General features: G+C 42.5%; 1 protein-coding gene across 1 annotated transcript in view; it reads right to left on the bottom strand.

Annotated features, from left to right (window-relative positions):
• Slc9a9 (solute carrier family 9 member A9) overlaps nt 1–24,778 on the bottom strand; it is a 539,257-nt gene extending 514,479 nt beyond the window's left edge. Inside the window, exons 1-2 of the mRNA XM_034484566.2 lie at nt 24,305–24,778; nt 8,422–8,624 (exon numbers count right to left, since the gene is read on the bottom strand). Of these exons, the coding sequence (XP_034340457.1) occupies nt 8,422–8,624; nt 24,305–24,479 (378 nt within the window). The 5' untranslated portion in view covers nt 24,480–24,778. The remainder of the gene's footprint in view (nt 1–8,421; nt 8,625–24,304) is intronic.
• Between the last annotated feature and the right edge of the window lie 1,628 nt (nt 24,779–26,406).

Genomic DNA, 26,406 nt, shown 5'->3' with positions numbered 1-26,406 from the left:
ATAAACTTTGTAAATAAACTCCCTTCTTTATAACAGGGGTTCTCTTAACTAAGGGTTCAATGAAAGCAGCTGAGTGTCCAGGGAGCCTCAGGGCCTCTCTGCAAGCTTGAGTTGCTCTGTGGTCCTCTTATGCCAAGACTGGTCAAGATGAAGAGACACCACATATCCCTCTGTGAAGGAACCACCACAGTTTGTTTCTGTAGAATGTGAAGGGAAGATAAAACCTACTGCACTGTGAGTAGTCCACCAAAGCTTCTCCAAACCCTGATTAATCACGCCGGGGGCTCCCTCCCTCCCAGCATGTCTAGAAAAGCTTTACAGGAGATTGTCCCCCAGCCTTTCTTTATCCTTCCCAAGAGTGTCCCACTGTTCACTGCACACATCTATCTCCTGGTCCAGTGAATTTGCCTGTTCCTATTGCCAGAAGAGCTCTGGCCCTGCCTCTGAGCAAGAATATTTGTCACACGATGGAAGACTGGAAGGCTCACAGATAAACGTGTAAGAATCAAAAGGAAAATGTGGGCAGTGAAAAAAGCAGACTTAATTAACTGATTCGCTTAAAGGGAACAATCAAATTAAAGCCATATAATTAGCTATGTCTATGTCTTGTTTGCTTGTTTGTTTTTAACATTCTAGAGACTCATAGTCACATAGTAATAGTTCTGTGACCTACCGGGAGAGGATCAGATTCTTTTTTTTTTTTTTTTTTTAAACAATAGCACATGTTTGCTCAGCAGTATACAGAACCCCAAACCACTTCCCTTAACCAACTGATAGTGTCACTTTTCAAACAGGAAGTGAAGACTTAGCAGAATTTTCACTAAGGAGCTTCCTTTGTCCGTTCACTGCAGCCATCTGATTTATGAGGAGTAGAAGTGATAAATTTAACTGTGCTGACAACTTTTGAAACGGGACTAGATCTGCACGACATCCCAGTTCAACACACTACTCACCCTTGCCACTCAGCAGTGAAAATACATAATGTGCTCACACACATGAATGTATTCATGATGAGATGCGTTAAAACCGTGAGTCCCCTGTAATCCACCTCCTTGTCCTTTATTCAATTTCCTCCATTTCTTCCCATCCTCTGTCCTATGAACTCACAGGGGAACACCAATTAGCCCCTCTTCTTCTGACTGCCACCTGTCCCTCCTCCCCACCTACCCTTGGGTCACCACCCAAGTGCTGTCTTGCTTTTGCTTTATTTCCTTCCTTCTGCAGCCAAACTAACCCTTTGCCTTTGTTAACATCCCCCCTTCTCTGCTGACTACAAACAAGAGAGAACACAGACAACCTGGCGTTCAGAGGCTTCCATAGTTGAGATCTGCCCTCAGTTCCACCCCTATGTCTTTCTGGTCTTCCATATGTCCAAAAATTAGGAAATGTTTTGTTTCCTGAAATATTTATTGCTTTTCTTACTTGTAAACCATGACCCTCCCTCTGGGATGCCTTCCCACCCTCACCCCATCCTCTCCCACAACTGCATCCAGAGTCTATCTGGATGCTTCCCTGTAAGCCTTCCTGACAGCTCTAACACCACAGGACAGCAGCACTTCTGAGTGCCTGTGGGGGTGTGGGGGAGGGTCGGTCTTGGTACAATCCTTTGGTACCTGTATTTTAGTATTACTTACTCGTTGTTATTCAGGTACTATTTTACTCCGGCTTACTAGTAAGTACCCTCCTGAAAATCATGTCTATTTCAGAATAACTGTGGGGACTCAGTCCATGGAAGATGGAGAATAAATAAATAAGGCATTAGCAATTGACAAGGGCCGTTGCTGTTTCTTTCGGTGGTACTGAGAATCACAGCTGGGGCTTTCACATGATGGCCAAACTCTTTATCACCAAACTACACACCCACCCCTGATGTTTGTTTGCTTTTACTTTTCAAACTTCAATCTCCTCTTCAAAAACAAAAATTAAACTTCCTATTTATATGAAAGTCAGGAATGTTTAGTCCTAAATATTCTGTAACAATTTCACATTTTAAAGCCATAACATATATACTATACTATAACATAATATAATACAATATAATATAATATTGGCCAAACAGGTTAAAATTAAAGATAACCTTGGATCCACAGAAGAAATTTGGCAAGTGGTTTTGAGAATCAAACGGTTAGTTACAGAGCAGGACAGGACAGCAGCAGCTGGCTGCTTTGAGTGCGCATTTCTCATAACATGGGCAACACTGGTTTCACTTGTCAACTAGCTATTTTCTGCCCTACATTTTTACCTGTGTTGAGCATGAATAGAACAGGCTTAGCATATGGCACTTCCTGACACACACAGCACACCGCTGCTGCTGTAAATGCCAGTAGCTCTCAATTTTCCAGCTTAATTCTTTCCTATTGGAGAGCATTCCTGAAGGCATGGAGCTATGCTCTGTTTCCAAGGAAAGAATTCTTGAAGGTATGCTCTGTTTCCAAGCACCACCATGGCCTAACCATCCCAGAAATGCGCATGCTTTCAGAAAACCTTCTAAGAGGTGATGGCACTGTGTGGGAATTCATTCCAGACTCCCCAAATCCTTGGCATTCCCTCTAGGCTTCAAACTCGATTCTTTTAAGAGTAAAACTGACTACCAGATCCTAATGTGTAGCAACAAATGCTGACTACTCATTCAACACATGCCAAGAAGGAAGGAGATCCAGAGAAGCTGTGTGATGGCTTCTCTGCCCCACTGGGTGGGACTTCTCTTCAACTCTTCCCAGAACTGCCCACCTCCTCCTGCCTGAGAAGCTGAAATTTGCTGGGCCTCAGCCCCTTCTTTGTGGGCCCTTTGGAGAGCTGGCCAGTGTGTGGTACAATAAGCAGTCAGGACTCAGGATCAAACGCTGAGTCTCGATGTAGCTTCTTCTCACCAGCACCAGAGTCTGGCCCATTATATAATCTCTGTGGGCACTGGTTATTTTTATATCTTCATATGCACAACTAACACAAGCGGTTGATCTAAAAATTTAAAACATTTAGTATCCAGGAAACCACAACTCTACCAAATTCAGGATGATTTCCTGAATCCTTGACACAGCAGGTGTCAAGGAGCCATATCAGCTGGTGCTCTCTGCATAAAATATAATTTAAAATAAACAATCCTAAAGACATGTCTCAGCCTCTCCACTTAAGAGTAAGAGTTGACCTCAGAGAGGTGAGGATAGGACAGACTCTACCAAAAACTTCAAAACTGCAATAGGGAGCCACAGGGGGAGGTTGATCAGCGAGAGCTGCTTAGTTTCTCTTCCTGAGGCTATGACACTAATGACAGAGTAGCTTAAAGGGGAAGTGATTTGCTCTGGCTTCAGTTCAAGGTGACAGTCCATCACAATGGGATTGTCATGGCAGCAGGAGCAACTGGTCACACTGGGTCCACACTCAAGAAGCCAACAGCCTGATGCTCAGTTGCCTTTCTCTCCTTTTCTATGATCTGGGGACCCAGGACCAGGAAAGATGGATCTTTCCTCCTCAGTTAATGTCATCAACCCCTCAGAGTCATACCCAAGGATTAAATCACCCCTCGGGGTATGCATATAGCAGTGGTTATATGCAACACTTTAATACAGTTCCTCATATCGTGGTGACCCCTGCCGGCCTAAAATTACTTTGATCAGTATTTCATGCTGCTACTTCAGAACTGTAATTTTACTGCTGTTATGAATCATGATGGAAACATTTTTGGAGATAGAAGTTTGCCAATGGGGTCGGGACCCACAGTTGAGAACTATTGGCCTAGATGCTCATAGGCTAGGTGATTCCAAATGCTGTGAAGCTGACAACACCGATCACCACAGGTAAAACAGGATTAAGAAGTCCATGGGCTGGGGGGTGGCTCAGTACTTAAGAGCACCGCTGGTCTTTCCGAGACCTAAGTTTGATCCCTAGCACCCACATCAGGTAGCTCATAGCTGTAGCTCCAGCTTCAGGGGCATCTAGCACCTCTGACCTTTAACTTCCAAGGGCACTTACACTCACATCCACATAATTCAAGATAAAAACAATGAGTTTTTAAAAAGAATATCTGTTGTGCTTCGGCTCATTCAGTTACAGATAACTGTAACATACCTACTGCACAGTTTAATCAGCTAGAAACAGGGTTGTGGTTGGTTCTGCCAGAAAGATATAGTAAATATTTGAGATGATGGGTATGTTTAGCATTATTTAAGTGTATTATGCAATATATATGTGTGTATACATATATATATGTATATGAATTCTATGAATGTATATGAACTTCCATGAATGAATCCTTTTATGAGGGTCTCTTTTCATCTAACAGAAAGACACTGATTGATATAAACAGATGCATGCAGTAGAGAACCCAAATGGAAGTGAAGCCAACAGTTATACATTTCTACATACATACGGTCTGCCTGTATAATCACATGAGCAACAAACATAAAGTGATTATTCCAATTATTTAAGAGCAAATTCCAGTCCCCTTAAAGTCATCTATTACAATAAGGACTCTGGGAGATGTCCTGTTCTCCACCAGGAGAGATGGGAATATTTGCCCTGGGCACAGAATCACCGACTACAAAACCTAGGCTCTTGAAATGCCCACATACTGACCTTGACTCAAGGTTTCATGGCTTAGAAGTGTATGTAGAAGATGTTTGAGCTATGCAGCATTTAAAACCATCCTAGGAACACAGGCCATAATCTGACCGTTGAAAGAAATATTTTCATCTGTTGACCTACGTTTTTCAACAGCAAGCACTTGACTGTGGCTGCTGATAAAGAAATTACTATATCAGAGCACACCACCAAAATTCTTGGCCAGGTATTTACAGGCAGTCATGCTAGAGAACAAAATTGCTATGGCAACAGAAATAATTCTGGCATCCTTGGAGAATCAACCTGTCTGGAGTACTGCTCTGTAGTACTTTGTACTACAGAGAAATACAGGCAAGATTGGGTGGGAACAGGAGGAGAAAAATAATTTATATCCCGGAAATGCCAAAGGTAAAACTGCCAAGGTATGCTGGAGCCTAGTAGTACTTGGAAGGCTAAGGTGGACTGTGAATTCAAGGGTAGCCTGGGCTACATAAAGAGATCTTGGAAAATTATGGTACACAGGAAGACCTTGACTCAATGTAAGTAAACAAATAAAATTGAAATGTGTTTTTAAATTAATATACTGAATTGTTAAAACAGTATATAAAATTATTTTTGATAAATAATTTTCTATCATCCCTATAAAGAGAATCATATGACTGAGATCATTTTTGAAACATAAAATATCCTTCTGGTCTGGGCCCGAGCACTGAGCAGATCCCAGGTGTCAGCTCTGTACCCAATCTCACAAAACCCAGAGGAAGCAGGGCTACCAGGAGCTCTAACTGGAGCAATATCTTAGGTAAGGAGACAGCAACACCTGCCCCAAACAGGGAGTAACTGGGACCCACTGGGACCCAGAAATTCACTCCTGGCCCAAAGCACTGGTTCCTTTCAGTCTGCACCTGAGCACTGAGCAGATCTTGGGTCCCAGCTCTAACCCCAGCAGCAACACCCACCCCACACAGTTCTGACACAACCAAGATAATAGGAAAGACAAGCCAGTCAGAGACAGCGCAGGCAGCACTAAGGAGATCCAGATGGCGAAAGGCAAGCTCAAGAACATAAGCATCAGCAAGCAACCCAGGGTACTTGGCATCATTAGAACCTAGTTCTCCCACATATCACATATCACCAGGAAAGCAAGATTCAGATTTAAAATCACTTCTAATGATGATGATAGAGGACTTTAAGAAAGACATAAATAACACTCTCAAAGAATTTGAAGAGAACACAGGTAAACAGGTAGAAGCCCTTAAAGAGGAAACACAAAAATCCCTTAAAGAATTACAAGAGAACACAACCAAACAGGTGAAGGAATTGAACAAAACCATCCAGGACATAAAAATGGAAGTAAAAACAATAAAGAAATCACAAAGGGAGACTACCCTGGAGATAGGAAAGAATTCAGGAGTCATAGACACAAGCATCAGCAACAGAATACAAGAGATAGAAGAGAGAATCTCAGGTGCAGAATATACCATAGAAAATATTGACACAATTGTCAAAGAAAATGCAAAATGCAGAAAGTTCTTAACACAAAACATCCGGGAAATCCAGGCCACAACGAGAAGACCAAATCTAAGGATAATCATAAAAAGGGGGGGGGGAGGTGGAGAGCCTTGGGGCTGCTTGGCAGGAATCTGACATGGGCCAAGGACAAGGAAGTAGGCTTCAAGCAAGAATCTGACATTAGACTAGAACAAAGAAGTAATTTCAGGTAGGAGTCTAAATCGTAGGCTACAACAAAGAAGTAATCTCAGACAGGAATCTAAATATTAGGCCAGAACAGAGAAGTAATTTCATACAGGAATCTAATTTTAGGCTAGAACAAGGAAGTAGGCTTCAGACATGAAAATGACCTTGGGCTAGGATAGGGAAGTAGGCTCAGATACTTTGGTCATCCTGGTAAGCCTTTAGAAACAGTGATCATGAAAGTGTTCACGTAACTGGGTTTAGTGCCTTGCTTCTTCTTTGACTATTTGTGTTTACTGTATTGCTTGTTCCTTGACTATTTGCATCTATTGTATTGCTAGACCCTCAACCTAGAACTGACCTTATTACATGCATGTAATCAAAATGGTATAAAAGCATAAAGGAAGAGGGGGTATAGGATAGGGAGTTCTAGGGAGGGGAAATGGGGGAAGGGGATGACATCTGTATTGTAAATAAATAAAATATCCAATTTAAAAAAATAAAAAAGAAATAAAAAAGAAACATAAAGTCTGGCAGTGGCTCCATATATTACAGAAGTGTGTTATTTAGCTTCTTTGCCGTGTACTCAAATATAATCTCAAATCTATTCTAGTTAAGTGTGATTTGGCTTAATATTATAATTTGACCTTGCTGAGCCCTTAGAAGTCCTTTCACATAGTTAATCTAGAAATATACTAGCAGAAGACAATGAACAAAAAAGACTGTAAATCAGTCATATTGAAAAAGGAGAGATAGGAAACCAAATCCCTCCACTAGTTCTTTTAACCTCTGAAAACTGGGGGGAAAATGTGTGCATGTATGCATGTGCCATAGATACAAAAGAGTGTCTGGGTTTCTGAAGCTGGGGTTATAGGCAGTTGTGAGCCATTTCACAAATGGGAATCAAATATGGGTCCTTGGAAGAGGAGTAGTCTCTTAATCTCTGAGCCACCCTTCTGAAATGTTTGTTTTGGTGGTGATGGTGGTGGTGGTGGTGCTGCTGCTGCTGCTGCTGTTTTGGTTTTTGGAGAGTTTCTTTGTATAGCCCTGGCTGTCCTGGAACTCACTTTGTAGACCAAGCTGAACTCAGAAATCTATCAACCTCTGTCTCCAAGTGCGGGAACTAAAGGTCTCATGTCTTGGAATATGTTTTAATAAGAAAATCAAGTCTGTATAGAATAAAAGCAATAAAAGTGTATTACCATTCCTATCAGAGAGTGCTCACCTCTCACCCAACAGCTCTTAAGTATTTCTTGCAAGGGTATGGTTTCTACCATATGTGTTCATCAGTAACAGGAACTCACCATTTCAAAGATTATGTTCAATACACAGGTTGAACCTGACACCCGACTTTTCATGCTGAGTGCTTAGAGCAGGAGGATGCTCTCTTATTAGTGGCCAAAGTAGTTGAGCTGTTCACAAGTTTGTAGTAGTACGTTTCAGTCTCTCTGTCTCTCTTTGTCTCTCTCTGTCTCTCTCCTTTCTCCCTCCCTCCCTTCCTTCCTCTCCCCCCGCCCCCTGTGTGTGCATGTGTGTGTGTGTTTGTGTGTGTTGCTGGGAATCAAGCCCAGAGCTTGACACACCCCAGACAAGTGTTCTACCACTGAACTACATCCAAGCCTGAAACTAGTTTTTAAAGTATGAATCATTTTGCAAATTTTTAACCTAAATTCCTTAGCTAAGCTTCCACGGTGAAGCTCTCTCAGGTGAACTGTAGGGTAGTGTCTTTTAAACAGCCAGGAGGCTATGCCTTTTATTGGCAGCCAGAAGCCATCATAGAGCAAAGTTGACAAATGGAAAAACTCTCATTCCTCTGTTTCCTCCTTGGCTTGGTGAGATTTGAAGCAAATAACCAGCAGGTAACAGGTTCAGAAACACTAAAGGCACACATATGGGCACTGGGATACATCTCAAGAAAGGAAAACTGGCTGAGAGATTTTTATCTTCAATAGAAAGTCAATACAGCTCTGGCTTGCTGGAAAATTGTATTAGAATCACTGCCCAAATGTTATGAAAAATATTGACAGCTGGGTTTATATAGTCAATTAAATGACCCAGTGCTTCAGTGTGAAAACAAATGGTGTTTAGATGTATACCTAGGTAAAGAAGCTTATAAGTGATACCATCAATTATGGAAGACAAAGCTGCCTGAGCTAACAGGGCCCTTACCTTCTCCAGTATAGCGTTGCCTTGGTGGGGGCTGATGTTGTGCTGGTTGATTTCTCTCTGGTACTTATATTCATAAACTTGGTCAGTGATGTTGACTAGTAGAGTTGATGGGCTGAAGGACAGCTTCCCACAATTGTAGACAGTTCCACTATCAATATCAGTTGGTGCTGTGGCATACCGCAAAATTAATCCCATTAGGAGGCCTAAAATGAAGAACACATGATTGTACTGGAAGAAAGCATTCTACATCTCCCATAATTGACTGAATCAAACGTTTGATTCGGAACCTATAGAAGTGACATGAGAATACACAGGGCCATTTCTTGGACATTATTGACTGGATACTTAGAATATATTTTTCATATTTTTTTTCTTCTCCCTTACCTACCTCTCTTATCCATTCAAAGTATTCAAGAGAACCTTTGCTCGGTGGTCAACATAGAATAAACTGCTACTCAGGAGATGGCACCACATAAAGCCCCTTCACATTGACAGAATTAATTTATATTTCAGACCCAGGGGGAGAGGTGGCCTTGTTCTCTTCCTGAGCATATGACATAGCAATAGCCTCTCCAATTTTAATGGTCAGTATTGGGGACCAACCAGAAGGGAATTTGGTCCAATGATGCAGGTCCAAGGTAAAGATGAAGTTCAGCTCTGTAATAACATCAAGGAGCCACTGGATCAAGCAGCTTCCACTCCAGCTACCAAATTCTATTCTTCTTGCCAGGCACCAAGGTACCTTTTCTTAACCTTTCAAACAATTCCCAGTTAAAGTTTTATTTGCCTATAGTTGCATGTATTCTCATGACACAGTCCCTTTATACAAGATCAGTTTTTGACTTTTAAGTTTCTAAAATATATTAGGATAGTCATGGGTGTAGGATCACTATAAATATTTTTAATATGAATCTATTAACAACAGGGGAGAAAAGAGCTTAAGAGACTCAAAACAGCCCTTGATTCAAAATATGGGCTCATGTATGTGTTTTGGAAAAAGTAATCTAACTTTACTCTTTGAACCTCTATTTTCAGAGGTTTTATCTCTTTCTCATGAATTTTACAATCTAATAACATTTCTCTTCTTTTTTTGGGTTTTTTGTTGTTTCATTTTTTTTTAATTTTTTTTTTTTTGAAACAGAGTCACATGAAGTCCAGGCTGGCTTCAGTCTCACTATGTAGCCCAGGGGTAGCCTAGAATTCCTGATCCTCCTGCTTCTATCTGTTAAATGCTGAGATTACATGCATGCACCATCTTAACCAGCTCAACATTTCATTTTTTGTGAGATATTTTGCATTTAATATTTTATTTCACGTATCTATAGGTCTAAGATAAAAATATAGTTTCAGGACTGGATGAGCTTGAGTTTGTTTAAGTTGAAGATTCATATGCAGAGAATCCTAACTCAGCATGCCATGTGCGATGGCAGCTGGGAAACACACAGTTATAGAGACAAGCACTGGACAATGCCAAGCTGGAGGAAGAACTGAAGGCTCACATGAGTCTTTATCTTGGTGAGCACTCAGACAACGAGCAGGATCTGGGCTGCACATCTGGGTAGCAGTGGGAATCACAGTCAGTGGAAAGTGTATCTGGATCGAAACTCTCTCTATACCACAACTGTTAGTGGGTGGTGTCTGCTCAGCCACAGACTATCTCTTGGCTGCCATATCACTGGCCAGATCACTTCAATAACATGTAAGCAAAAATGATATGTTTCACTTCTAGGTTGGGGCAGAGGATAACCTAGTGAATCTCTCTCTTCATTCTTTCCTTTATTGGCTGAATGGGGGGAAATTAAAGGCTCCGAAGATAAACTGATCAGATGGAGCCTGTGTCCCTGAGAAACCAGGAGTAGGGGGACATCTGACAGCCAGGGGTAGCTGCATTGGGCTGCTATGTGTGACAACTTCTATTCTATATGTTGGTGTTTCTGTGGTCACCATATTTAGTAATAACCTTCGGCCAATGTATCAATACAAAGGGACTTAGGAGATCTGATAGTGGTATAGAAAGAGAACATATGAGGTAGAGGAGAGGAGAAGAAAAAGAATGGAGGGTAGGAATGAAGAAGAGAGAAGAGGAGGAGGAGAAGGAGGAGGAGGAGGAGGAAGAGAAGGAAAATGAGGAGGAGGAGGAAGAGGAAGAGGAAGAGGAGGAAGAGATTAAAGGGCACCTCTGAAATGCTAAGAAACTTGGATCTTTCAGTTCAGTGGTGATAAGAACTAGTAAAAGTTTGTAGGCAAGAAAGTAAAATAATTGGATTTCCTGTAAGAATGATCACTTGTAGAGAACTGATTAGAATGAGGAATAGGAAAAAATCAAATTAACAAATTTCTTTGAAGAATTTCTTTTTAAATCTCATGCTTAGTTCAGTTTAATCTACACTTCCATAATAAAAAATATTGCACACAATCCTCATGAACAAGAAAAGACACTTAAATGCTATGGTTTAGATATAAAGGGTCTCCTAAACAGGTCCACATATTAAAAGTCTGCCCTTAGTTGCTGGGTTGAATTATTGGGGTATGATTATATCAAGGTTACTGGGGGGCATTTCCTAAAACGATACCGTGTCCCAGCTCCATCCCAACTCTCTCTGTTTCTGTTGAGATGTAAGCACTTCTAGGCAGTAGGCCCCTACTTCTATGATCTTTATCACCTCAGACCACAGAGAGGGGACCAAGCAGCCATAGGCTGAAGTCTCTAAAACCCAAATCAATCTTTCAGTGTATTCTCAGCTATGTCAGTGCAGTCATGAAAGGTCGTATAGGCACACTGACCTTTATTGAGTATATGATCTGCCACAGAACAGTGGGAACCTTCCAGGCATAGTGCTGAATGCTTATAATGAAACCACCTAGAAGAGTGCAGCGGGTACCTCACTCACACCTCAAGCTCTTAGGTATAGGAGGACATCACTCTGTCCACTCATTTCCTAAAACTGAGTCAACTGATGTCATGAAGTACTGTTATTGCTCTCTTTACTCAAGTAGGACACAAAATTAAAAGAAGCACAAGACAGACCCTGCAGGGGTCTAAATGAATAGAACCTAAATTAATGTCATTTCCAACTCCCAGTAGGTTAGCTGCTTAGCTTTGGAAAATGCTCTCAATGAGGTAACAAGACATGAACAAGAAGTGTCTGCTCAGTGTCATCTCCCAAGTATAGAAAGCAAGTCCTTGCCTTAACAGCAAACAGGTGCTCATAGGTATGGTCAAGGTCACACAAGGCCTCAAAAATTGAGTGGTCTTGCCTGGTCTTGTACTGGCTTGGGTCTCAGAATTGAAGAAGAAACGCCCTGAATGAAGGGTACATTTGCAGACAGAAAAAGACATATTACCCATGAAAACGCAGCTCTGAGAAGATGGCAGTTGGCATGGCCTTAGCTCGTGCACCCCGTGATCTATCAGCACGTTCATGCAGAGGTATTCCATCCAATGTCTGTGCCCAGTGGGTTTACTAAGGCAAAGCGCTGGGGACCACTCTGAAGGCAATCATGGGTATAATCTCCCCATAACTTTTCCAGACCTTTCTTAGAATTGTAATGTATGCCAACGGTCCTCTGTACAACCTTTCTTTTCTTCCTCCATAAATGTTGGCTAACATCAAAGACAGACAGTTATTCTGAAGTTCTCATCTCCCTCCCGGTTTTCCCTCAAAGAAGCTTCCCATAGTAAATTACTTTCTACGGTTAATCTCTTCCAGCACTTCCTTTTTATTGGAGCCAACTTAACATATGAGCCAAAAGGTTCTGGCCCTAGTTTGCTCCAAACCCCAAGTGTTGGAAGAAATCAAATCTTGGCGGTTTGCAGAGCCATCATGGCTAGCACAACCAGGCTGCAGAAACAGCAGCTGGACAGTCCTTGTTTGTCAGAGGCTAGGCACTCCCATACAGCCTCCCACAGCTTTTCACAGGCACACTCTGTGTTGGGCGGATGCTGACATAAAGATGGAGTGGTGAGCTGTCATACACGCTGTGCTGGCAAGACCGCATGGGAGTGGATGAGAGAAACAGGCAGACTGCAAGAGAAAGAAAAGTCTGAGCAGAAGGGACTGTTTTCATATACACAAAGATATAGGATGAGGAAAGTGCCCATCATACTATCACAGATAAATAGAAGACTGGCCACCTTGGCAGCAGAACACAAAAGCACCACTTCCATTGAAAAACAAGAAAATCAGACTAGCAAAGAAGCTATCTTGCCTCCGTAAGGGACCGCCCGCAACCTAGGTCTGTCCCAGCACTCACTCAGAGCTCGTCTCTGAGATCCACTTCTTTGAGAGGACTTGGCATTTCCTTCACAGACAATCTATAATTAAGAAGTATGAGTGCTTTGTCAAGCCTGAATGTCTGAGCCCCTAGGGTAGGAATAAGAATCTTGACTTTCCTCAGCTCCACACAAGCCCCTTACAGAGATGTACTCTCAAAGCAGCCAGTACCTGAAAAAGGTCTTTGGGTCTTACCTTGGGCAAACATATGCTCTACCAGAGCCCCTGTACACAGGTCTCGCTCACCTGAGTACAGCTCACATAGTGGGAGCCACACAGTATGACAACCCATACATTGTTCAGTGCCGCTTTGCAGACCTCTAATACACAATGAAACCGTTTAATTCAGAGGCTCTGTGCTATGATTCATCTCCTTTCCTCCAGAAAAGACAAACACTTTAGGCAGAGTTGTAGTTGGATTATTTCCAGGGTGCAAACTCCCTTGAAGTCAGGAGAAAAAGGGGTTCTGCTACGTAGTTCACCCGTCACAAGGATTTTAAAGTGTCATAGAGAAGGGGGACCTCAACAAATGCTGTGATGTTCCTGTCCTCAATGGCTTTCTACATAACTGTCATCCAGCAGATGTCTGGCAGGCAGCTACACCATGTCAGAGCATGAAAGAGCAAAGAGGTAGTGATGTATAGTCCCCAGCACTTGAGGGATGGAGGTATTGAGAGATGCTGGAGTTCAAGGTAAGACTAGGCTACATGAGATTCTATGACAAAGAGAGGAGGACAGAAAGAGCAAAGAACTTCAGGGGTATTCCCGCCAAGGAGCATTCAGAAACACCAGCCCTGACATCTGGATTCTCTCTTATCTCATTAGCCACTTGATCCTATTTGCCTGCCACAGACATGTAAGATGTTCTGAAGCTCGTGTGAGCCAGAAAGAAATGAGTGTAAAATGTTCTTATCCCGAGAAACCTTAGAACACACCAGCAACCGACTAGCCTTTTCCTTCGTTGGAATGCTGGCATGCTAATATCCTTTAAGAATAAGGTACTATAACCGTCTCACTATAAACCTCATTTCACAGCTCAGTCTCTTGAATCTTACTGACAGATATTCAATACGGTACAGAAACGTTTCACTAACAGGGCTTTGGTTAGAGAAACATGGACAAGGCCTTAATATTTAAAAAAAGAAAATCATAAATGGCAGCCGATGGCAAATGGTCTTTAAAGTACAGACCTATCCCAGTCTAGTCTGTGTTTCTGTGGTCACACATAGTGTCCCACAGCAGGGCAAAGCACAAACCCAGCTCCCTTGTGACTTCCTTTTGTAGGAATGATGGTTCCCTGGAGATGAAGGGCATAGTCAGCCCAGCTATGGGTGTGAGTTTTATGAACTACTGTACAGCATTCACTCACATGCTACTTGGGGTTTACAAGGACCTGGAAGCTGTACACACATGCAGCTAATACATGGAGACTGCAGGACAGGTGGGTGCTGGAGCTGATCGACCGTGTGTTGAGCAACGACTGCCTCCTTCTCTAAACCAAGTAGGTGAATCCCTAAGCATCTCTACCTATGAGATGTCCGATAAAACTATCTTTGCTATCATCCTCTTTGACCCGTCACTTAACAAACTTGTATTTGTTTCTTTTGCGACAGGGTCTCAAGCTCATGTTCTGCTTGCTAGCACCTCACCAGGAGCTGATATTGCTGGTGGATATACCACACATAGAAGAGCCCTGGTTTTCTGTTGTTTGGTTTTCCTCTTTGTTTGCTGCCTATCTCTCTCACATAGCCATGTGCTTCAGGTAAACTGACTTCATCCTCAGCTCCAGGCACCTCCTTTTTTTCCCCTTGCTGACAACTGGCTCTGGAGTATTTATTTATGTTACCTCAGCTCAGCCAATGACCTGTGAAGGGAACCTTGACAGGGAGCTTCATAGAAGAAGAGACAGGAAAACAGAGAAGTGTCTATGGGGGTGGGCGGGTTCAGGGGTCAAGCTTTCTGTCACTTGTTGAATAGAATCCAGGTCCTGTACCTGCCAGGCAAGCACTGATACTGACATGCATGCCAACCTTGAAAACATCTTAAAACTCTGTTTTTAAAAACTGTGCGGAAACTCAGGGAATCTAAAGGGAACACCACTAGCCCTGCCCTCATAGCACTGCAGGGAGCGTCTCAGAGATGTTTAAAGATGTGCAAGAGGTCAATCTGAGGAGAAGAGGAGAAGCACAGCCGTCAGGGAGAAACACACCGGACAGCACAGCAAGGACTGGGCAATTAGGCAGCTGGGGGAGAGGGAGGGGGTGACCAGTGAGGTCAATAATACAGGAAAGGGGGTGACAGTCGAAGAAAGCTAGCAGAGGACATTTACAGGCACTGGAGCCAAACTGTATCTCTGATACGGTTAACTTCTTAAATGGTAGCTCTTTTGTTTTTGACTTATCAGCGTCCTGGTATGCATAGTGGTTTAAAGAGATGACAAAGATTTGGATATCAAAGTCCAAATGCATTTCCCAACAAGTTCTGGTTCGGTAATTTAGTTTTAGCCCTGAGATGATTCAGGAACAAAACGAAAACTTTGCATATACATGTACATGTATACACATACACACACACACACACACACACACACACACACACACACACACATATATACATAATATACATGTATACATACATACACACACATATATATACATAATATACATGTACACATACACACACATACACACACATACACACACATACACACACACACACATAATGCTATCTGTTATTTAAGGCTTTTGTTTTTTTCCCTGCCCTCCCACCAACCTTCTAAATTTGAAAGCAGAGTGCAGAGAGTGTGGGTGTTGCTAAAAGGGACACAATTTATCGCCTCATGTTGCTCAGTATGACTCGGCCTGGTGGAGAAAACAGTTTTATAATGATGTCAGTATTAGAATGGGACATCTGCCAGCCTGAGCAGCCCCCACATGCACCCAGATAGAAAGCCATCCATGAAGCTGCCCACCTCAGGACAACTCCAAAATATTTATCATTGTATGAAAGAGGCTCATGGAAAATATCAGAGGTCCAGCTATCATATTCTCCCCAGTGTAAGCTACCTCATATTTACCATCCATCCTTGGTACACATTAGGTAACATTCAAGATGCCATGCACATGTATATACATACATGCCTGCAACACAACATTTACATTTCTGGGGGTTTGGGGTGTGTGTGTTTAAGGGATGAGATAGAGTTTCTTTTTGTAGTCCTGGATATCGTGGAACTCACTCTGTGTATCAGGCTTACCTCAAACTCACAGAGATCTGCCTGCTTCTGCCTCCTGAGTGATAGAATTAAAGGTGTGTACCACTACCACCCAGCTTGGGCTCTGAGATTTCTAACATGTACCATAAATTATTTTTCTCTGGAAACTAATCAGGCACCAGCTTTTTTATATAGCCAATATGCTTGTCATTATCCTTAGAGGCCATCAGCATTAACTGTCGATAAGAGGGTCTAACTAGGTATATATTGGCTAAACAACGGGTTCTAACTTTATAGTTTGACACAAAACAATCTATTATTTCCCCACTAGTAGAATAATGTAGACAGTAAAAGTGGCTCCCTACAAGAGAAATGGTTTTCACCCTAATGGGGTGGGGAAGATGGTAGGAAACAAAACCAGCAACTGTCTATTGAATTCCTTCCCTAGTGAAGTACAAGACAGTGTGAAGACATGAATGCCACCTAGAAGGCTGTAGACACACAGCTGGTCTATGGCCGTGGTTTTGATCCCAGCCACCTGCTTTTGATCACTGATCTTTAGCTGATGACACTATTCCGGCTGTTAGAAGCACTATACATAAGACAGTAGAGACAGCATTTCCCTCCAATAGCCAATAGCATTAAGACTAAAGCCTTCAAACTGTATCAAGATCAACTATGTCAGATTCACCAGGATGCTTTCTGGGTTTTGAGACCCCAGAGATAAAAGTTACCATCTTCCAGACTATTTTAAAATTAAATTCAGTCAAACTCACATATGAAGAAAAGTTCTGACTCCTTTTAATAATTCACATAAATCCAGTCTCCTTTCTCAAGCTCTGTAAAGTATCCACCACACACATCCTGACATCCATGGGTATTTGAAACCAAATGAGGCAACCAGCAAGGTAGCTTCCCCAGGGTGTGGGTGGGTGTTTCCAGGCAGTCTTGCCACTGTCCCAGGGATACTTCAGGTCCAGCTACATAGCATGAATGGGAAGCCACAGTATTGCTTTCTCTGGGTTACATTTGGGCTTTTTGTCCAGACACTACCACTTCTGGAGCTTCAAGTAAGAACAAAACCAAACTACCCCTGCCAACAACAGTTCTCCACTAACTGAATGGGGATACTCTGATAAGAGCACAAGGGTGACCCAAATCTGAGACCACAAACTTTGAAAAGTGTTCCCACCAACCCTGTGCAGCAATGTGTACATTTTCTAATTCTCTCTTGGTGTTTTGTAAATTTCCAAAGGTACTGTCTTAATTAGGGTTTTTATTGCTGTGATGAAAGACCATGATCAAAGTAACTTGGGAGGTTTGGCTTTATTTGCCTTATATTCCATATTGTTGTTCATCATTGAAGGAAGCCAGGATAGGAATTTGAACAGAGTAGGAACTTGGAGGCAGATGCTGATGCAGAGGGCATGCAGTGGGGCTGCTTACTGGCTTGTATAGCACAGCTTGCTCAGCCTACTTTCTTGTGGAACTGAGGACCAACCACAACAGGGATGGCACTGCCACAAAGGGCTGAGCCCTTCCCATCAGACACTAATTAAGATAATGACCTGCAGGCTTGCCTACAACTTAATCTTAAATTGAGGTTCTGTTAGGAGCCGAGAGAGCGTGACAACATTCGCCATTACAAGATGGCGCGGGCATCCTGTCCTCCCACTAGTAAACAACTGACTGTGCAGGTGCAAAAGGCAAAAAGCGCGCCAAAGTCACTGCCCATCCTGGGGTGTATTATGGGTAATGAGTGAACAGCCAATCAGAAGTGAACACGTCACTCTAGGGTGTATATAAGCAGTGCCTTTTCCGGGCTTTGGGTCTTTCCGCTTCTGCTTATACAAGAATAAAGCCTCGCTGTGGTAACCACCCGAACACCTCCTCACGTGTCTCTTTTGCGGGCGAAGGGGACATGGAGGGGCTCGGAACAAGGTTCCTTCCTCTCAGAAGACTTTAGCTTGTGTCAACTTAGCATAAAACTATTCAGCACTGGTACTGTTGCCTGGAACAGAATAAACCCTTGCTAAACAATAGCAGACATTCTAGAGTGAATGCTTAAGGCTGATGGAGTTAGCACAGGAGTCCTGAGTCTGAAGCACAGTCTTCTCCCCCAGCGGTTACCAGTTACTTTGTGTCTCTGAGTATTAGATTCCTTATCTGTAGCTTGGAAGCAATAATTTCTTCTCTATTCACTTGTGTGTGTGTACACGCGTGCATGCATGCACATTTACATTACCAAGAAACCACATAGACCCAAACTGGCAAGCTTTGAATCTCACACCAGGCCACTAGTACTTGTGTGACATCGGGAAAGTTACTTGATTCTCTGTTGTTCCATTTTCCCTACCTGAAAAATGACTGTTGTAAGGACTAAACTGGTTAATATGTTTAAAGTCTAATTGTTGCATTATATGTGTTATTTGTGTTAGCTTGTTTTTTATTATATATCTACTTTTTAAGATAACAAATATTAATATTCCATGTCACTATCCATATGAATTTAATTCAATTAGACTCTAGATAATAGCTCATAAATACTTTGAATCATAAGCCCTTCTCTTGGTGTGTGCCATCAGTAAACCTTCAGGTCTGACTCTTCAGAGAGGAGCAATGAAGAGGCACTGGGTCAGCCAGGCCAAAGCCATACAAATCTAAAGGTTCAGAACCCCAGCACAATACACGAGCTTATTTAGAATGCAGAGGTGATTTTACTAAAAAACATCTTTCCCCTCTTTGATTTTTTGTAACAGAGCCGTACTGCGTAGCCTTCACTGGACAATAATTTACTATGCAAATCAGGGTGATAAGAAATGAAACTTATGTTGATCCTCCTGCCTCTGCCTCCCAAGAGCTAGAATTACAGGTGTGTATTGGCATGCCCCAACATAACATCTTAGGTAGGAAGAAATGCCCTTGATTCAGTTCTTCTACTTATTTAATTAAGCAACACCATACAGTGTGAAAAAAAAAACAAAAAAACCAAAAAAAAACCAAAACTTGGGCAGATCTCCAAAGTGCCTAAATCAAGCTTTTTGTAACATAATTGAGAACAAATCGAGTATATTGAACTCTAGAACCTAACAACCCTTCCTGGAGACCCTCCAGGTTAAGGCAGAGCCAGTCTGGGTTTGTGAGAAAGGAATCTTTGGGGATGCACACAGCCATCCCCAGCTACTCTGATGAAGTCACTTCATTGCCTCACTCTTCCATCAGGATATTGGTAAGATTTACTGAGCACCCAATTAGAATCAAAACGAACCAAGAGTGGTGAGCCAGTGTTAAATGAAACCGTGTCAGGAGAAACGACTGGATTTCATTATTACCTACTTGATTCCCAGTAGAAAGTGACTGGGTTTAAGGGGAGTAGCTCCAACATGTCTGACTGAAGTCTGTCTTGGCTTGGATTTGGGAGAAGTGTTGAAGCTATAAAGAAGTTTATTTCCTGCCCATTTCACAGATGAGAAAACTCACACCAGAAATTAAGCTGTGGAGTAGAGCAACACATCCTGCTACCTCAGGAAGAAAAAAAAAAAAAAAAACAAACGAATTATTAGCCTATTATAGGGGCTTTCTCTACAGAGTTTGCCAGGTTTCAACAGATAATGTGCCTAAGAAGGAGAGCTCAGGCAGGTATGTGTGGGAAGTGGTGAAGAGCATCTCCTGGGAGTCTGACTGTCAGTGAGCGGTGCAGGCTGAGCTGGAATAGAACAAAACTGGACCAATGAAGTGGAGACACATTATGTCCTGCAATTCATTTTCAGCTGGAAACTTCCGAGAAAGGCTGGGATAAAATCAATACCTCCACAAGACTTGGGGAAACATGTTTCTGTAACTATAGTTTCTTTAAAACGGGGGGGGGGGGGGGGAAGGGGGAGGGAATCTAGCTGTTGATTAAATTAAACTTAGGTAAGAACACTCTTAAAGGATCAGAAAACATTTGAATGTGACAGAACTTTGGCTAAGTTCAAAAGTCAAACTATAGAAGGCTGGGATTTTTTTGGTCCCTACTAAGTGATAAACAAATTTCTGCATGAATTCAGGGCAGTCTCTAGACTAGATGATGGTAAAAATATGAAAGGTAGAACTCTAAGATGTTTAAATTGTTCTCTCCTTAATCTTAAATCCCAGCCCTCAAAGATATGCCACTACAAATGTCCTCCAAGAAGTGACAACCTCCAGGGAGATAAAATGGACTTCTAAATGCTATCAGGGACCAAGGAGCAAGTGTTCTGTTATGAGCACTGAGGAGATAAATCTAGGCCTCGAATTAAGCAGCACTAAGTGTCCCAGCTGCTGCCAATCAATATTTTGACCATTAATGCTCATTCTGGCTTTTAGACCCGTTTAAATGATTATGACTGTTGCTTATTTTTCCATTTTGAAATAACCGGAGCCATAGGAAGTCATGAGCGACAATTGCCCTTTACTATGCCTGGCAAAGCAAAAATATTTCTACAATGACACTGCTAATTTATGAAAAGCACTTATGACCCATAATAATGAGAGAAGACCTTTTTTTTTTTTTTTTTTTTTTTTTTTTTTTTTTTTTTTGTATAAGCAATTACTTGTATTTGGATCTTCAGTTTTATTTCCAATCAGCACAGAAGAAACTTCTTGGCCCTTATAACCCTGCATATGATATTTTAAGGTTAACGACTTGAAAATTGTTTCTAACAATAATTATGAAAGAAACAGTTGAACATTCTACGTGGTTACCTTGCTCCTTGTTTATCCTGTAACTGCTCATTTTCTAAGCCTCTGATCCCTAGAATTTTTTTTAATTGGATTTCCAAGTACACAGATTAATTGTATCAGCATCTATTACATCTTCTAAGGGACATTTGGCACAGGTCACCAGAATACCCACAGAGAGTCATGTTGGGAATTTGTCGGGCCTAACACAAGGTCTAATCTCCATTCCACCTTCACCCTTCAGTCACATACACAGGTGGAGGGTGTGAGGAACAGGCCCCTGACCCTAGAGAGATTTACATACTAATAAGGTACCTGAAGGCCAGAGGGTGGAGCCGATTAAACATTCCTCCCCAGCCCCTCCCCCCTTCCCCTCCCTATTTAACTCAGGTCCATCCTGGGTTTTTGTGGGCTATGCATCCAGATCATCCACCATCCGCCATGTCAATAAACCCTGAGGAACCGTGGAGAGGCTTTTAGTTAATGAGCGGCCGGGCCCAACTTCCAGCTGGAGGAACCCAGAGCATTCCCAGCCGACTACCCACAGCATGTCGGGAGGAACCCTGGGATCCCCAGTCATATTTTTTCCTACAGGAACTGGGCTGAGGGAATACAGATACTGTGGTGCTTGAAGAAAATACTGCTCTCAGTATAAAGGCAAACGGTTTGTGCAAGCAGTTGATCATGGCATGAGGCAGCCAGAGAGGTAGGGGCTGGTCACCTAACTCATTGAGGAGCCCAAAGAGAAAGGCAACTATCCAAGGTGCTTTGTGGCAAGATTGGAAAAAATAAGCAATAGTAATTATCACTTAAATAGGACTAAAAGCCAGAACAAACATTAATGGTCAGCATATTGATTAACAGAAGGATAGAGAGAGCTGTCCCAGGCTACTCTAAGGTGTTTGTCTTCAGAAAACAAGAAAATATATGTCTGTCTTTTGTCTTCTTTTCTTTTGGTCTTTATTATGCCTTTAGCCAGACTACTGTAGAAACAGTGGCTTACTTCTTCAGATGGAGAAAGGTTTACCCTGGAATTTTAGTTTGTCAGACCCCCTGGAAAAGAAACTAGACAGCCAATTCTTAAAGGATGACAACAGAAACATATATTTGAAGCATCCTCATTTCTCCATCATCCACTCACCCTCTGCTCACACACACATAGACACACTCCCTGGAATATCACTGTACTTATTACTGTCTTGGTATCCCTAATTAAAAAATGTGCTGAACCCCAGCTCAGCACCAACCACTACCAGGACCTCCATCTAAGCCCTACTTTCTCTGCAAAATGAGGACTACGTTCTCTAAAATCCCTTTTGACTGTATGAATTTCATATTCATTTACAAAAACTAAATATTTCAGATTCTCTCCCTCTTACTATTAAAAGATGTTTCTTAGAGTTCCTTTTTTTTCCCCCTGGGTTTTAGTTTGACTCTTTCATTATATCCCTGACAGAAGGTCTATACTAAGCACTTCAATATAGCATTTTGAAAAAAAAAAAAATGCTTATTCTAGAAGAAATCTGTGGAGGCCATCCTGATGAATTATTTTCAGAGTTCACCCTTGAAAATGAACAAGAACCTCATTAACAGCTTGAAATGTATGAAAACACATGGGGAGGACCACCTTGCTTAACTGTTCAGCTTGGGGAGGACCACCATGTTTGACTGTTCAGCTTGGGGAGGACCACCATGTTTGACTGTTCAGCATGGGGAGGACCACCATGTTTGACTGTTCAGCATGGGGAGGACCACCATGTTTGACTGTTCAGCATGGGGAGGATCACCTTGCTTGACTGTTCAGCTTGGGGAGGACCACCATGCTTGACTATTCAGCATGGGGAGGATCACCTTGCTTGACTGTTCAGCTTGGGGAGGACCACCATGCTTGACTGTTCAGCATGGCAACAACCATCATGCCTATTAACCAAATCTAATCAAGAATTATCTAAGTCAAAGTTTACCAACTTTTATAAAACAATATCCCTACCACAGAGAGGGAAATTGGTTAAAAAAAAAAATGTTATAACTCAAGCATGTTTAGCTGTGGAGAAATCTTTCCTTCGAATAGGGACTTAATCTTAACTCTGCGTTGTATTGCTAAAGTGTGCACCGCCCTTTGATCTGATGCTTAGGATGACAGTGTTTCTGGCTTCTCAGATTACATCCTGCATCTTTTTGATTATTTATTACCGAAGACAGAGTAAGATCCTGGTGAATCGATTATGGAGAAAGGGAGAATGACTCATGTCTAGGGCTTGGCCTCTGAAAGCGCTGTGACCTTCTCTTTTGGACTGTCTCTTCCACCCTGAAAAGTTTGACTCTGTGTTATATGACTTTCAGTACAAAGGAACTTAGCAGTGCTCTGAACTGGCTGCCTGAAAACAAACTGCACTGCATGGCCATAAACATCTGTCCTATAGCTCAAGTGTCTCACAGGGTCTAGTCAAGGATAGGCTCTCTCATGCTTTCACTTGAGAGCCATACTTTGTTAACATCAGTCCATCACATGCTTAGCACATAAAAGGTACCCTCATCTTGTTCCCCTCGACCTCAGGCATATAAAAGGGCTCTGGGAACTTCCAAAAAGAGGGGAAGTCAAAAACTATGTTCTTTGCTATGCCCTTTGGCAGCCCCTTGACTGTTCCCATTATGTTCAAAGCTGTTACTTTTTACTAGGTGGGATAAGGGGAGTGAAGCCAGTTAGTAGTGAGACAATTTGTCTCAGTACCGGCTCAGTGTTGGTGCCTTGCATCTCACCTTAATAAACCAGAAAACCCAGGCTAGTCTGTATAGACTACATAATCACATTTTATTAAACTTCCCAAAAAGGAAGAGTGCCATGGTAACTTGCACAGAAAGAACATCACTTTGGGAGGGTAAACCTTAAATTAACACCTTTTTTTCTCCCTGTGGTTTAAAGTATTCGGTGTGTGTGTGCTCACTCATACCTATTATTCTAGCACCGAGGAGGCCGAGGCAGGAGGATCACTGTGAGCGTGAGGCCAGTCTAATGAGTTTCAGGCCAACCTTGTCTATAGAGTGAGACTTGGGGGGTGGGTGTAGAAGGAGTGTGTGTGTGGTGTATGAGAACACAAATAAGTATTATAAACAAGACCATATCAAATCAGGCTAAGCAATGGAAAATGTTGCATAAGAAATTCTTGGTTTAACACTTTTTTTTTATTATCAGAAACTAAAACAGTGTTCATAGGATGAAAAAGAATTTGGACACAACTATTCCCATTACAAGGGTGGGGTCTGTTTTTACGAATATTTCTTCTTGAAAATAATTGAAAGGGTATTTCCTCCATGCAGTCTGAAGCCATTTAGTTAACTTTGCCCAGCTCCTCTGGCTGCCTGTGGAAGCTGCGCCGACTGCATTGCCACCACATCCTACAACCGTGACTAGCGCTCCATGACTCCCTGCATGACAAAGGACTGCAGCTGTCAACCGACTCACATAATGTGCTGCCTCAGAGCGCGACTCTGACAGCTGCTCTGTGGCCAGACGAATTTCTGCCGCTCCTCTGGAAAGAGGTTAGCATTCATAACACTGCGGCACCTCACGTTGAGCTAATGACACTTCAATCAGCATGTTCCCTGCACTTTCCGCACTTTGCCATCTGAGCATAAGTCTCTAATTACGCCCAGGCAACAAGTTTCACATCAACCCCACCATTTACACACTCACCATACACCATCGCCCCTCCAGTCTCATGCAAGAAGCGGAATCGATGATTTTTAAATAACCAGATTGTTAAAATGGTAAGGATGAGCAAAAAATTAAACGCGAGTAGCTCCACTGCTCCCTGGTGTTGAAAATGATCTTCATCCTTCCCTGACGTAAGCCGAAGCTGCCCCGCCATTCTTTACTCGACCGTGATGCTCTGAGAAATCCCTGGACACGGGATGAGCACTTTGATGAGGGTTGCCTAGGACAGACTGGCGCCCACAGAATTTCAGAATAAACGCTGCTACTTTGTTGCTACTTGACAAGCAATTCAGATGGCTTAGCATTCAGCCGGGCTTCTAGTTACTACTTCCTGTTTCTCTCTTAAAGCAGCCTCGTCTCTTTTCAAACTCCAGAGGGTGGTTTCGACATAGAAGACTGTCTCTAAATCATTCCCTCTGGAAGAGATCTTACACAGAGGTCAAATCTGCCAGCAAGATGCTGATGTCCAGACTCATGGCCTTCCTGTTTCCAGTATGATTTCTTAGGCTGTATATGACTGGCAAATTGTACATTGATAATAAGACTGTTCGTCTCAGCATATCAATAGTTTCCAGATTCAAAAGGGCAAGTCCAGACCCTTAGCTTCACCTACTCGGGTTTCTCCCCTCCCACCACAGCCTCCCAGGGGAGGAGGATTGACAGGTATGATTTCACAGGACTATTTCTGAAGTTGAGAAGCGCAGATCCAGTACCTGATTCTCTGACTTTTGGCAATTATCAGTCACTCAGTAGAACTTCAATTAAAATAATCAAAAAGAAAATTCTAGCCCCAGTCCTTTAACTGTGGTATTTGGATTTGTCGAGGAAGGAAAGGAAGAAAGAGAGAGAGAGAGAGAGAGAGAGAGGTAGAGGAGGGGGTGGAGAGATGAAGAGAGGGAGGGAGAAAAGGGAAAGGGAGGTATTCAAGACAGTGGCACCTCCTGTTCTTCTGCTTCCTAGGCAAGCAAGATTTCCTTGCCCTTAGCCATCAGTCACCATGCAGCCAGGTCTGTTGTGGAGACCCCACATCTCACCACATGGTAGAAATGGACTAATGCTGAAGTCCGGTTTCTATTCTGATAGAATTAGGATTCCAATTCTGTAGTGTAAGTCACTGAGTAAGCAGAATCCAAGGCACTCTGAAAAAACCAAAAACATCACTGAAGGCTTCGGGACAAACACATATAATATTATGGTCTTGTAGACTTGTAATTTTGGCGTTCAGAAAGCTGAGGCAGGAGGATGACTGTGAATTCAAGGTCTTCCCGAGCTACATAGACATTACAAGGTAACGACCCATCCAAAAACTAATTTCCCACTCTGGGAGAGTTTATCATCCCCTCCAGTGCCTCAGCTTCTTTGCTTATGAAACTCCAGAGCTGGTTTTCTATGTGTGCTTGGCTCAGCAGGGGGCATCTGTGTGCATTGCAGATGTTCTTAGCCATGGTGCCTTTTGGCTGGCATCTCTGTCATGACTATTGGAGCTGTCTTGAAGGCTGTCAGCTATTGTTTGCAAGCATTTGCCAGCAGCCTCACCTTCAGTATTCGAAAACCCACAGGTGAGTCCTTAGATTTACAAGATAATGCAAATTCAACACGAGGGAACTTCCTGGGTTTGGTGCTTTGAAGTCAGACATACTCTCCAACTGTCTTACCACATCCATTTCCCTCTTCTACCCCATGAAGAGACCCGGGAAGTGGGTGAGAAGAAGCAGGACATGTTTGTCTGACTCTACAAGCTTTTTAAAAGCTTTAAATTTGATGAGATAAGGCAGTGTAGAAAGAGGAACGAAGTGTGGGTAGAGGAAAGACGCCTTCACCCGGAAGCCTGGTCCAAGCCTCTTGCCTAGAGCATGGAGAACGGCAGTACAGTCAACAGCAGTTGGCTGGGAGGGTTTTGAACAAAGACACTATTTCTTGTCCATAGAGATGCGTCAGTGGGAACATTAAATACAAAGGTGTTGTCTTGGGGCATAAGGGCACATGGCTTCTCTACTTTTCGGTGCAAAAGCTAGGAATCTCCAAACCTCATACATTCAGATCATAGTCTCTCATAAAAGGAAGTTGGGGCAGGAACCTGG

This window comes from Arvicanthis niloticus, chromosome 21, assembly GCF_011762505.2.
Source record: "Arvicanthis niloticus isolate mArvNil1 chromosome 21, mArvNil1.pat.X, whole genome shotgun sequence".
In the NCBI taxonomy this organism is placed as follows: domain Eukaryota; kingdom Metazoa; phylum Chordata; class Mammalia; order Rodentia; family Muridae; genus Arvicanthis; species Arvicanthis niloticus.
This window is presented reverse-complemented; position numbering and strand designations above follow the sequence as displayed.